Source organism: Aspergillus japonicus (assembly GCF_003184785.1).
Source record: "Aspergillus japonicus CBS 114.51 unplaced genomic scaffold BO86scaffold_10, whole genome shotgun sequence".
NCBI lineage: Eukaryota > Fungi > Ascomycota > Eurotiomycetes > Eurotiales > Aspergillaceae > Aspergillus > Aspergillus japonicus.
In genome coordinates, this window is record NW_020291647.1 from 663920 (window position 1) to 677435 (window position 13516).

The 13516-nt window shown below is 57.7% G+C and overlaps 4 protein-coding genes across 4 annotated transcripts; 2 read left to right on the plus strand and 2 right to left on the minus strand.

Annotated features, from left to right (window-relative positions):
• Positions 1-339: 339 nt before the first annotated feature.
• On the plus strand, positions 340-3075 carry BO86DRAFT_424729 (GMC family oxidoreductase; the record flags this gene model as incomplete). The annotated part of the gene is made up of 6 exons (XM_025675464.1): positions 340-705; positions 779-820; positions 922-1798; positions 1868-2323; positions 2415-2477; positions 2575-3075. The coding sequence occupies 6 exons, from the start codon at positions 340-342 to the stop codon at positions 2658-2660; spliced, it is 1890 nt and encodes a 629-aa protein (XP_025530106.1). The 3' UTR covers positions 2661-3075.
• A 377-nt stretch (positions 3076-3452) lies between these two features.
• On the plus strand, positions 3453-5422 carry BO86DRAFT_424737 (MFS transporter). Its single transcript, XM_025675465.1, has 3 exons — positions 3453-3603; positions 3803-4492; positions 4556-5422. The coding sequence occupies exons 1-3, from the start codon at positions 3469-3471 to the stop codon at positions 5360-5362; spliced, it is 1632 nt and encodes a 543-aa protein (XP_025530107.1). The 5' UTR covers positions 3453-3468; the 3' UTR covers positions 5363-5422.
• Positions 5423-6057: 635 nt separating this feature from the next.
• On the minus strand, positions 6058-7697 carry BO86DRAFT_408099 (O-methyltransferase-like protein; the record flags this gene model as incomplete). The annotated part of the gene is made up of 5 exons (XM_025674321.1): positions 7383-7697; positions 7034-7315; positions 6912-6962; positions 6299-6852; positions 6058-6220 (listed from the first exon to the last, which is right to left on the minus strand). Exons 1-5 carry the CDS (start codon positions 7611-7613, stop codon positions 6058-6060), a joined length of 1281 nt encoding a protein of 426 aa, XP_025530108.1. The 5' UTR covers positions 7614-7697.
• Positions 7698-9511: 1814 nt separating this feature from the next.
• BO86DRAFT_377406 (putative checkpoint protein kinase (SldA)) lies at positions 9512-13372 on the minus strand (the record flags this gene model as incomplete). Its single annotated transcript, XM_025670585.1, has 3 exons — positions 9512-11784; positions 11835-12345; positions 12380-13372. The coding sequence occupies 3 exons, from the start codon at positions 13370-13372 to the stop codon at positions 9512-9514; spliced, it is 3777 nt and encodes a 1258-aa protein (XP_025530109.1).
• Between the last annotated feature and the right edge of the window lie 144 nt (positions 13373-13516).

Genomic DNA, 13516 nt, shown 5'->3' on the forward strand with positions numbered 1-13516 from the left:
AAGCGTCTTCTCACGATCATCACTGCAGTTGACGCGATTGAACGGTTGTTCACCTATAGACATCATCGACTCGAGCACACTGACTGACATCATCGTCCGTCATTGCCTTTTCATGCAGACGAAGCGCTCAGGTACCTCCGACGAGCCCCGGAACACAGTCATCACTCGGTCCCTCCATTCATTGTAGTTGTAACCGATGTTACCACCATCATGCCTCCGGACTGGCTAGACCCCTTCGCCGGCTGCCTATAAACTGCTGCTGCGCGGCGTGCGTCGATCGCTTCGCCATGCATCGTCCAGTGTCCTCACGAAATCCAACCGTATGCGCCAGTAGGAAACATGGCTGGCTCTCCATTCACGACGGCGCTTCTGTCCGCTTGGACCCTTTCCACTGTGGCCGTCGGCTACCCCAATGGTCCGTGGTATCAGACCCCTTTGGGCCCGGACGTGGTGCGCGATCCCACCCGGTATCCCGGTGCCATCGAGAAGACCGTGGACTACGTGGTCGTCGGGGGCGGAGCCTCGGGTCTCACTGTCGCCGCTCGGCTCTCCGAGGATCCCTCGGTGACCGTGGCCATTGTCGAAGCGGGTTCCTTCTACCAGGAGGTCTCGAATGCCAGTGTGGTCCCGGGCTACGCCGCCGACTATCTGACGGGACACATCCCGCCGGAGTTGGACTGGGGATTCAATACCGAGCCGCAAGCGGTCTGTGCTGTGGCCTTCCCCATCATCCTCGTCGTCGTGCGTGCACTGACAGAACTGACCCCACTCGCGTTAGGGAGCCGATGGCAGGGTGAAACATTATACCAATGCAAAGACGGTACCGTGCCTTCTCCACCCCTGCAACCACCTGTGGTTCCCGTCCCTTTAGAGGCCCGTTTGTACTGACTCGTCTCCGTTGGGGGGGGGATGTCCCGCCAGCTCGGCGGAAATTCGGCCTTCAACTTGATGGCGTATATGACGACCAGCGTGGGAGCGATGCAGAAGTGGGCCGAGGAGGTGGACGATGACTCCTGGACGTACGCGAATGTGACGCGGTACTTCCAGAAAAGCCTGAACTTCACCGGCATCGACCCCCACAAGCGGCGGGCGAATTCGACCCCGGAGCTGAACCCGGCCGACGTGGGGTACGGCGGTCCGTTGGACGTGACCTATCCCAACTACGCGCAGCCGTTCAGCAGCTGGGTGAAGAAGGCCTTCGACCAGGTCGGCATGCGGCCGGTGGGGGGGTTCATGTCCGGCGAGCTCTTCGGCAGCAGCTGGGTGCTGGACACGATCAACCACACCGACGGGCAGCGCGCCTCGTCGGCCAAGACCTTCCTGGAGCCCATCCTCCACCGCCGGGAGAACCTGTTCCTGTACAACCGCACGCTGGCCGAGCGAGTGCTCTTCGACGCGGATCGCACCGCCACGGGCGTGCAGGCCAGCCGCGGGAAGACCGTGTTCAATCTCACGGCCACCAAGGAGGTCGTGCTCACCGCCGGCGGACTGATGACCCCCCAGCTGCTGCAGGTCTCGGGGGTGGGGAATGCCGCCCTGCTCCAGGAGCTTCGCATCCCCGTGGTGTTGGACGCCCCCCAGGTGGGCCAGCAGATGGAGGATCACATCAGCTTCGGCGTCGCCCACCGCGTGGATGTCGAGACCAACTCCGCCCTGAAGTACGCGGGGCCTCGCCAGCACGCCGTCGAGGAGTTCAACGAGGCGCAGGCGGGCATTCTGTCGAGCCCGGGGCCCGATTTCGGCGGGTTCGCCGACATTCCCAGCGAGCTCCGCAACTTTTCGGCGAGCACGCACGCAGGTCAGGACGCCCTCTCCCCCGTGTGACTAGATAAGTTGATACCAAGCGCGATCGACTGACTCCGCACAGATCTCGCCGGCCTGCCCAAGGACTGGCCGGAGGGCTTCTTCATTTCCTTCCCCGTCGACGTCGGATTCCCCCAGGATGGCTACAACTACGCGATGATCGTGTGCACGCTGATGACTCCCATGTCCCGCGGCCACATCAGCATCCGCTCTCCCAGCATGCACGACCGCCCCGTGATTGATCCGCGCTGGCTGACGTCGACCAGCGACGTGGAGATCGCCGTCGCCGCCGTGCGTCGGATCCGCCAGTACCTTCAGATGCCCGTCCTCGAGCGCAATGTCCTGGTCGGCGGGGAGGTCGCCCCGGGCCCCGAGGTGCAAACCTTCGCCGAGATCCACGACTACCTGAAGAAGAACTTCAATTCCATGTCCCACCCCGCGTGTACGTGTCGCATGGGCAAGAAGGGAGACCCGGACGCAGTGGTGGACCCCAAGGGTCGTGTCTTTGGGGTCAAGAATCGTAAGCCTCCTTCCTCCCCCATCTGCTCTGTGAATCTTGTAGGATGCAACCTCTGGGACAAAGCGCTCACGTCGCGGGGGACAACCAACAGTGCGCATTGCAGACGCTTCCGTCTTCCGATTCCTCCCTCCGGGACTGCCTCTCGGCGTGGTTTGTAAGTGTGGTTCCGACTCCTTCACTACCTCCGTGAGGCAATGATGCAAGACTAACTCTGGGGGGGGGTGCTTCTTTCTTTTCCCCGTCTGATTTAGATATGGTGGCCGAAAAGATCGCCGATGATATCAAACATGACCAGAAGCACGGCGCCGGGGAGGAGGGTCTACGGACGGAGTTTTAGCTCGAGCAAATCGATTCGGGTTCCAAGGAATTTTCTTAGGAAGGCTGGGGGCAGCGGGAATGGGAGACTGGCTATGCTTGTTGCGTACGTTTACTCTTTAGTTTGGGCTATAGGGACTGGCCTCGAGATTATGAGATGTCCGGAAGAATGTGAACGCTTTGGTCGAGAAGTGTGCGTCCGTGTCACTGTAGGGAGTGTCGAGGCAGTTAGGGCTTGAAGAATGCACAAAATTCTGCCAACACGAAAGGCCGGTCTTGACCGCTTATCATCCGTCGAGGTCGGTCTCTGATAGTAGAGCCCCATGGCGTTTCGTCTCTGGTCACTGTATCTCACCGTCCGGATGAGAGCATCCCCAACCCTTGGACGAATCCGGGATGGATAGCATTCCATCCCTCAAGCCCGCCTGCCAGTGTCATCGGGTCAACTCAAGCAGTGATCGCGGTGGGTCTGAAAAGGCAGTCGGGTCTACCCCTAACCTTGCTGATCCTACCTTGACACTTGACAATCCTTGGACAGCGGGGCCCAGTGGGATTCTCTTCGGGTTACTTCGTCCACCTTGCGTCATGACAGCATACTCCATACTCACCACAATGTAACCCTGTCAAAGGCCGCATTCCCGGCGATGGGGTGGCATCGGCGACACGGGCCTGGTGGCAGGAAGGCAGGACCGGAACCCCTTGCATGGGGCCAGGAGGGCCAGGAGTGTAGAGACACCGCCAGAACGGATTGCCCTGGTTCCTTGTCTCTTTTCTTTCCCTCGCCTTTTCGAGACTCACCCTGCGCTGTCGTTCCGGACCGTCGGTCTCAGATGGCGCATCTACTCACCAATTCCCCCATTGGACTGCTTGGCCGCTGGCTGTCAGGAGGGCGTCTGTTGCCACCCACCGAACAGCAGCCCGGCTTCCAGCTGCCTCCTCCCTATCGGCTCGCCGCCACTCGCACGGTTCGGCCGCTCGGGTCGAGCTCACTGACGGGATCGGAGAGGGATGAGGAGGGCGGGTTGGACGCGCGGGAGAAGAAGCATCACGCTCGGAATGAGTCGAGGTCCGGTGGCAGTAGGTGGGACCAACCCCGTCCGATAAGTGTCAGAACCTAACCGACCACCCACCCCAGGCTCCGAAGCGCATCTCACCCCCGATCAGCAGCCGCAACAGCAGCAGGAGCAGGAGCAGGAGCAGGAGCAGGCAAAGCCCGCGACCCGACCCCCATGGAATGAACCCCAGATCACCGCCGAAGGAGCGATCCAAGTCGGTTGGTACTCGAGCACCGACCCCGACAACCCGCAAAACTGGTCCTTTGGGGCCAAGCTGCTCGTGTACCTGGAGGTGAATCTCATCACCTTCATGGTCTACATGTCGGTGGCCATCTTCTCCGCCGCGGAGGGGGAGTTCCGCACCGTCTTCGGGGTCTCGCGCTCGGTGACCGAGTTGGGGATGTCGCTGTACGTGCTGGGCTACGGCACAGGGCCGATGATCTGGAGCCCTCTATCGGAAATCCCCTCGGTGGGCCGCAATCCACCCTACGTGGTCTCGGTGACCATCTTCTTGCTGCTCAGCATCCCCACCGCGGTGGTGAACAACGTCCCCGGGTTTCTGATCCTCCGCTTTCTCCAGGGGTTCTTCGGGTCGCCCGGGCTGGCCACGGGGGGGGCCTCCATCGCGGACGTGACGGGGCTCACGCACCTGCCCTACGGACTCTACGTCTGGGCTGTCTGCTCGATTGCGGGCCCCGCGGTGGCGCCGGTCATTGCGGGCTTCAGCGTCCCCGTCAAGGGGTGGCATTGGTCGATGTGGGAGGTCCTCTGGGCCGCCGGGGGGTGCTTTGTCTTCCTGGTGAGTGGGGGTGAACATCCGAGACACCGTGACCTCGGTCACACTAATCATGGCCCTTTCTAGCTGTTCCTCCCGGAAACCTCCGGGCCGGCCATCCTGCACCTGCGCGCCCAACGCCTCCGGGCCCTCACCGGCAATCCCGCCTTCCAGTCGCAGTCCGAAATCGCCGTGCGCGACGCGAGGCCCACGCAGATCGTCTACGACGCCCTCGTGATTCCGTGGAAGATCAACGCGCTCGACCCGGCGATCCTCTTCACCACCGTCTACATCGGACTGGTCTACGCCATCTTCTACAGCTACTTCGAGGTGCTGCCGCGCGTGTACATCACCATGCACGCCATGACGCTGGGCCAACTGGGGCTGATCTTCCTGGGGGCGATCGTCGGCACGCTCCTGGTGCTGCCGGGCTACTTCGCCTTCACGCACTGGTCGCTGAACGCGGACTTCCGGCGGGGGGTGTGGCCGCGGCCGGAGAAGCGTCTCGTGCCCGCCCTGTGCGGCAGCGTGCTGGTGCCCGTCGGCCTGTTCCTGTTCGCCTGGACCGCGCGGCCCGACCTCCACTGGGTCGTGCCCACCGTGGGGCTCGTGCTCGAGGTCGCCGGGATGAGCCTCGTCATCCAGTGCGTCTTCAGCTACGTCGCCGTCGCCTATCTGCGCTACAGCGCCAGCCTCTTTGCCATCAACGATCTGGCCCGGGCCTACCTCGCCTTCGCCGCCATCATGTGGTCGGACCCCCTGTATGACCGGCTGGGCGTCGCCCGCGGCACCACCCTGTTGGCCGGGCTGACCGTCGGCTGTGTCGGCGGCATGTTCACCTTGTACTGGTGGGGGCCGGCGTTGCGGAAGCGCAGTCGCTTTGCTTCCGATTGAGAATCTTCTTTCTCGGGCTCCAGGCCCTCGGGGAGTATCGAGGGTTCAGAGTAGTGGTGGACATGGGTGGCGGAAGAGCATGGGTCGTAGGTCTCTGGGCGCAGAGCGGAGCGCAGGGTGATTGACGGGTTCGATGAACAAACGCAGCACAGGCGTGCCCTTTTCCTTATGCACATCCCGACGTAGGCCTTGTCGTCCGCGGCTAAACGCGAGGGCAAAGGGAACAGTGGGACAGAAAAGAAAAATCCAACTATCAGAGTGTACACTCTCATCCTCTCCCAGAGCGGCTACTTTCGCTTGCGTGCAGACCCGTCTCTGGAGCACCAGTAGAAGATAGTGGCAAATCCATTCTAGGTGCGAGATCTAACGATCCTTCGTCCTGCCCCAGCCTCCCCCGGAATCCCTCCTGGATCACGCCAAGGTCGCATCTGCGCCACTACTGCCACGGTTAGGGTTATCTATGGGCTGAGCAGGAATCGGCTGGTTGAATGCAACCCACCGGTTCCGGTGGGATTGCCTCTTACAGGTTCGAATACGCAAGGGTGGGGTTTGGGGAGTGTTACGTGTGTGCTCCGTGGGTGGGCCCAAAGGTAAAAAAAAAAGCATCGTCGACAGTCCATGTAACGAAGAAATCGCGAGTAATTCACACAATGGGAATGGTATGCGAGGCAGTCGCCGTCTGCAGACCGAGAATCTCAACCCTCCCAGATCACCTCGAGAATCCCCTCCGTCGCCCCCTTGGGCACCGACATGGTTCGAACGTGGAATCGGGGATCCGCCTCCTGGAACAGCCGTTTCCAGTCTTGTTCCTCGCGTTCGTATGCATTGCAGAGGGTCAACATGATGAGGTCCATTTCCCTAACGAGGGTCGTCAGCATGGACAGGGGGATCGCAGAGCGGTAAAAAACGTCCCACCCGAGGAACGGAGAACCCTACCTCAGCCGTTGCTCCTTGGCGAGACTCAAGACTCCGGGCACGGGCGCGATGTAATCATTGACGATCAGTCGGGCCCCCGGCCGCAGACTCGGCACCAAGGCGCGGAGAATGCGGACGGCGTTGCGATCCGACCAATTGTGGAAGACATGGCGCAGAATGTAGGCGTCGGCCGGGACCAGCTGCGGGGCGAAGAAATCGTGGGCCATGAACTGCACCCGCTCGCGCGCGGGGATGGCCGGCAGCTGGTCGCGGGCGCCCTCGATCATGGAGGGCAGGTCCTGCACCAGCAGCGTGAGCTCCGGGTGGGCGTGCGCAATCTCCAGCGCGGTCTTGCCCCGGGACCCCCCTACGTCCACGACCAGTGGGCTCGTCGTGGTCGCCGTCGTCTCGGCCAGGAGGGAGGTCCAGGCATACCCCTCCACCAGGACGTTACTGGATCGCCCTTCGCGTTCCGTCTCGTAGGCCATGGTGCTGGCAAAGCGGCGGGCCATCGCGGGGTGGGTTTCATAGTAGTCCCATGGGGCGTCGGGGGTTTCGTGGTAGAGGTTCCAGCCCTGTGGCACGGTTAGGGCATCGGGATCGGGCATCGGATTGGGACTGCGAAGTCGCCTACCGTTTGGTTGGGCTCACCGTTATCTTGGAACTGGTCAATCGCCCGCAAGGTCTGTCCCGGATCCTCAGTCAAATCATGTTGCCGAAGGAAGAATGATGGCGGATGGCAGAGGGCAGACGTACCATCGCGAAGGAGGGAAAGCACTCCTCCAGATAATGCGACAGGACATCGCGCATGACGGGGTCCTCCGCCAGCAGCCGCGAGGCGGCGGAATGGGCGACGTACCCCGGTTGAGGCTCACAGAAGACCCGATGGTGGACGATGGCGTACCGCACAAACCGTCGGGTGTTGATCTCGCTCAGCCCGCATTGCTGGGCCAGCGCCGCATAGGAGATCTTGCCATGCACCGGGACTTTGGTCGCGATGTCATGCTTGGAGATCGCTTGCAGGCTCAGGCCATTTGGCTGGAGGTTCCGGTCGGTCAGTTAGTCAGGCAGGCAGTTCTGATCGCCGTCGCGCCAGAGCACTTACCACCGGACGGAGAAAGTGGGAGGGGCCCAGCAGGAGCCGGTGGAGCTCCCACGAGAGGGCAATTGCTTCCTCGTGTGCCTTCTTCACCTCCTCGCCCTGGATGGCGAAGTCCACCGGGCCGTCTTCGTCGAACGAGGGGGATGGAAGCTGGTTCTCGCGGAGGTAGGCGTCCACTATCGCGGTGTTTTCGCTGATCCGGGTCGCCAGCTCGACGATTCGCGAGGAAGCCATGGTGTCGACAGGTACTGGCGTGAGATCGGGAGAGGTCGGGAGGGAGTGGGTTATAGATAGGATGGTTAGCGGTTGATGCGAGGGGGGTGGAATAAGAACTATTTCCAGGTGAGCGGACCTGGTGAAGAGGTGACCCTTGGTGGTAAACATGGTTGGCAGCACTACTCTGCCTCTGTACCGAGTGAGGAGCACCAGACCTTCGAATGCTACCGTAGCGACCACCGGGGGTCTAGACCCTGACGAGATAGTCCGGTTGTGATGCTTCCACACACCCGCTATCAGCCCCCCCCATGGTTCTATGTCTGACGTATACCATTCAGTCACGATCTATGTGACCCATGTATGTGTTCACCTGATTGGACCAAAGCTGATCAATGATGGTGCGAGGTTGAGGAAACTCACAGACTATGGGTAGGGTGGCTAACAGCTATGTCAAGGCCAGGGTAGAGTAGCTAAACCTGTGTGACAGTCACAGCAGATGAGTGGATGTCATGATTAATGCATTACGATGATATTTATAATCCGTGTTTTATACATCAAGTGAGACAGGGATTGTTCTACACAGCGGAATCACCTAAGCAAAAGATGTTTAGCAGAATCGGCTGCCATGAGGCAGACTTATATATATCACAGACCGGTTATAGTGTAAGCTGGTAAGCTGTCAACCCCAGCGGGACGGCAGTAACCCACCGCTCGGGACACCGCTTCCTTATCACTGTCCTGTGTGTGTAGCCCACGTAGCCTAGCTAGAACTTGGGAATATCAACATTTTCGTCACCCACTAAATTGATCGGTTAGACCGTCACATAAGCCTACTTATCTGCTCTTCTACCAACTCTCTCAACTCCCTCTATTTTCTTGATTCTTTCTCAATGAACTACTATCTCTAACTGCCTTGTATATAGTCCTAGATCTATTTGAGATCTTATAATCTTCGAATCGTATAATAGCTTCTGATAGGCCTGGGAAAAGACTGCAAAGACCAAGGACCGGACCGCACCAGACCGGACCGCACTGGTCTTTGGTTCTGAGTTCTGGGACCGCCGGGCGGTTCTAGATTATTAAAGACTCTACTACTGCAGTTTAGTATAGTCCTACAGTTTTATAAACAAAAACAAACAGCCTTATATCTGTAATATATATAAGTTATATATAGCTAATTTATAATTTCTATATTCTGGTTTTACTAGTTTATTTTTTATATTATATGATACTATTTTAAATAATTATTACTCTTTTTATTTAAAAGCCTAGGCTGCTTTTCTATCTTCTAAAATCTATTCTACTTTTGATTTAAACCTTATAATAGACTAAAAATAAAGAATGTTTTTTTTTATTTTAACTGGAAGTTCTAGTCTAATAAAGAAAAAAAAATTGTTATTCTGTTTTAATCTTTTTAAAACATGCCCAGATAAACACTGCTGGGTTCTAGAATTTTTTTAATATTAGCCACCTGCTTAGTGTGGTGAGTCGGTTCTAGAGTGTGTTTGGTGAGAAAGCTTTGCGACTATCGATAACGCATCTACCGTCGGGTAACTCTACCTCGGATTCTACACGGACCAGGAGTTCGGTTGCAAGGGGCGCTGCGTGGGCGGCGTGGATTACACGGATGAACAGGAGAACCAAAAAGAAGCCTTTACTCATGATAAGTCCTGCATAAGACATCATGGTGCTACGTAGCGATCTTCCACGAGAGAAGAGAAACATGGGACAACAATTAAAAAAAAAAAAAAAGCCGACTGATTGAATTGAGAAACGCAATCCCACCTCAGAACGCCAACGCTGCCAATCCCAAAAGCATGAAAAGGGGGGTATAAACTAAAGTGGGGTGTATGTGTTGAGATCATGCAACATCACGACCAACGAAAGAATCGAGCGAAGCCGCGGCAAGGTGGACACTAGACCTTCTCCAATCTCTTCTTTCTCTCGGCGAATATCGCCTCCAATTTGCGGAGCTGCAAGCCGAGGCCCTTTTTCTCCGCGTTCGCCAGAAGCCAGGCCTCCATGCGCGCACGCACGAGTTCCATCGACTTGGTCACGGGGAGAATAGGTGCAGCACCGTCGTCCGAGACGCACGCGGCAGCAGGATTCCGGTTCTCGCGTTCGACCTGGGCCCAGTGTTCGGCGCCGGGGTTGAGCAGGAGGTCAAAGACGTCGGACCAGATGTCGCGTTCCCAGTATCGCTTCAGGGATTCGCGGATGCGGTAGGTGCGGGTGGTGGTGGCCGAGGAAGGATCGGGCCGGTCCGAGTCTCCACCGGACGAAAAACCCTCGCTGCGGCGGACGGGCATCGACTCGATGTACTTGCCGAACAGCATGACGTGGATGGTGCCGGCCAGGCCGTAGAGGTCGATCTGGTGGGTCCAGGGCCGCGATTCGCGGATCTCGTTGCACTCGTGGCTTTTGATCTCCCAGTCGGCGAGGAATTGGACGGACGCGGGGAAGGCGTGCATGTCGATGCCGCGGCCGAAGTCGATCAGGGAGAGGCCCTTGTTGCACCAGCCGTGGTGGCCCCGCGGGGAATAGTGCACTTCGCGCGGGTCGGCGTAGTCGGTGTCCAGGTCGATCAGCGAAGGAGGCAGGGCGGCCTTGTCGTCGAGACGCACGAGACAGTTGTCGGCTTTGATGTCGCCGTGGATGATCCCGCTGGCGTGCAGGGCTTCGACGGTGCGGAATAGCTCGACCGTGAAGAACATGGCAAGCACCTCGTCCATTCCACCCTCGCTGTTGGTAGTGGGCGAGATTGGTTCGCTGCGAATGAGGTTGACCAGGTCCAAAATCGTGCCCTGACCGCGGTAATCTTCCACCAAGATACTCTCGTTGCGGTAGACATGAAGCTCATGAGCTCGAATTATACTGTCGGTGGCGCGAGAGAGCTCAGGGTTCCGGGTCAAGCGGTCGTGCGCCATGCGGATCATATAGAACTCCCACTCACTCGGTGGGCCAACCTCCAATTTGATGGCTTCGAATCCATGGCGCGGGGCGTTGTAGCTTGAGACGGTTCTGCTGTGGGAATCTCGGCTGGAGGTACCTGTCGATTCGATCTCCGAGTCAGACGGTAGGCCTTCAATGCTCTCGGCGAAGTAGACGGGGGCATAAGCTCCGGCACCAAGTTCTCGTCGGATGATATAGCTTCTGTCAGCACCTGGTAATTCAAGGATGGGCAGGTCAAAAGCCGCCTCGTCCCCGCTCTTCCCACGCTTGCTAGTCGCTTTGAAGAATCTTTGGACTTCGGCGCCGTAATGGGTCATCATTTGCGGGTGGTTGTGATAGCCGGCGTAGGAGGCCAAAGGCGGCTGCAAGGAATAAAGAATGGTGTTACGGATGTCTTTATTCGTGGGACTGCATTGCAGTTGCTTGATAACCGGCTCCTGTCGACTGCTCTCACTCAGAGGCGTGAGTCGCATGCTAGATCGCACTTCATCCACATTTGGACAGATGGTCACATCCTCGGGGATATCGGCGAAGTGGTCCTCGTGGTGAGGGGTAGTAGTCGCAAGTAGCGGACTTGACAAGAGGTTTCCCATTTGCGGTTTGGAGGGTGTCTTTGCGTTATACATCTGGGCCCTCGCTGCTGTCATTGAAATCGAGTACTCCGTCTGCTCAACGATCGGCGTCATGAATGGCAAGCGGTTCTGAGCTACCATCGCAGGATCCCGGTAGGTGCCGTAGGGAGCGACATAATCTTCGGGCATCTCCGGGACAAATCGCTGTCTCTCAGGTTGCTCGATACCGGAATTGTCGTCAAAAATCTCGTTCTCTCGATTGTCATAGGCGGGGTGTTCGTCAAGGAGTGAATGAGATGTGTGTGTGTCGGGGACGTCGCAAGCAGAAAACTGTGTCCATTCGCCATCAATAACACTTTCCGCCCGTGTGTTATCCTCGAACCCGTCGTCGTCGAATGATTTGTGAAAGGTCGTCGTCTCATCATCGCCGAAATCGCTGGATGCAGCTGAAATATGTCCCGTCACAGTGCTCTCCCCAGCGCTTGTGTAGTCATCATCATCGAAATCACTCTCGGCCGCTTGATCTGTCTCCGCCTTCAGTGGTTGGTTGAATATACTATAAATCTCGTCTGTTGCAGCTCGTGTGTGTATAGTCATCGTGGGTTCAGCAGTGCTTTTCCGACGAATCTTGCTGCCTCCAGTGGGAGAATCGAATTTCATTTTGACTATGGGTTGTTAGCATCCCAAAACGACATATCATAGGGAACACGCTTACTTGTCTGGGTTTCTTGCTTGACCTCGCGCATTTTCATTTTTCGTGCCTTGGTCTTGTTTTCCTGGGCAGCATTTGCCTCACTGTGTCCCTGCGCATGAGCCTCTCTGTCCTTCACGGTCAGTTTCTGCCTGAACTGATCCGGTAGTTCGTTCTCTATGCCATGTTCAAGCGGATTCTCGGAGGGCATTTCGGCATTAGCATTGCCGGGAATCTCCCTGAGAGGCACCTTAGGCACCCGCCAGTCCTTCTTCAGCCACCCCCGCCTCATGGCTCTGAGCTCCTCGAAGCTAACTTCATAGTTCGGATTCTTATAGTCAGGGTATACAGCATCGAGGTTGACGAAAACGCGTTCGCGGCGTCCGGTACGTGGATTGATCGCTTCCCTTACGCGGTGCTCTGGCACGACATCTGGAATATCTTGTTTGACTTGGATTTTGGATTTTGACTGAAATACATTAATCGTAAACCAACCCGGGTTCATGCCACCAATTAGTCCTGCGATCGTAAATATCTGGAAGTCAGAGAGAACCGGGAAATGCACATACCTCATCCCGGAAGATCGTCATCTTCTCCTTCGGCACGGGCTTCTTTCCGGCCTTCAAGGTTTCTCCCGCCCAAGGCTTCGCTTCCACCTTATTCTCCTTGCGTCGATCCTGCAGGGATCCGATGCTGTCCCAACCTTGCGCCGGTCCACTGACCGCCGGCTGGCTCGCTGCGTCGGCGTCGGAGAAGATCGCCATCTTCGGTTTGCCGGATTTCGTCTTCGGGGCGGCGCTGCGGGCGGTTGCCGGGCGCTCAGCGGCCTGGGGGTCGGGCGAGGCGGGTGCAGCCGACGCGAAAGGATCAACCTTGGCCGCCAAGGCTGGGCGGACGGCGGGCAAGGCCGGCGACGAGGGGCCATTATCCTGCGTCTGTTGTTCGTATCGATGCTGGAACTCGCGGTATTTGCGAGCCAGGCGTTCTGCTGGCCGCGCCTCGCGCTCGATCCCGAGATGGTAGACCTCGTCTGCCTGTGTCCATCTCCCAGCACCCTCCAGCCAGGCCGCAAACTCCTCGTAGAATAATGCTAGGCCCTCGCCAATATGATGACGGGCCAAGAACGCGAAGGTCTCCCGTGGCGAGTCGGAGAAAAGTCTGATGTATTGCAGCCATAGCCGCAGGTAGCGGGGGTCGTTTTTGTAGTGAGCCGAGGAGAGAAAGTGTTTCACGGCGCGTTCGAGAAGAGGAAGAAGCCCGGATTCGGAGGTAGCCTGGGCGGAGGGGTAGGCGTTGAGCGTCCATTTCACATATCGGTCGTAAACATCGAGGGGGTCATCAGATTCGTCAATGGCTTGCAGCTCCGCCTCATATTCTTGCCTGATCGCATCGTTGACGCTTTTGGTCTCATTTGGCGACGGCACGGCGAGCTTGTCCGTCGTTTCTCGAGGACTGAAGATCCGGGCTAGCTCTCGAGCTGACCGGCCCCCCGGTAGCGATTGAATGTTCTCCTTCTGGTTTTCGATGATATCGAAGTCGATCAAGTCGTTTGAGGCCGCCATGGCGGCGATGGAGAGCGAAATAAGGAACGCCCACTTCGGATGTGTAGTGCAAGAGTCGTGTCCGCGGTGTTTGAGTCGTTATTATAATTGTTGTCGGCGTTTTGGTGGTGGTAGGAGGGCGATGAAGGGCGATGGTCGACACGG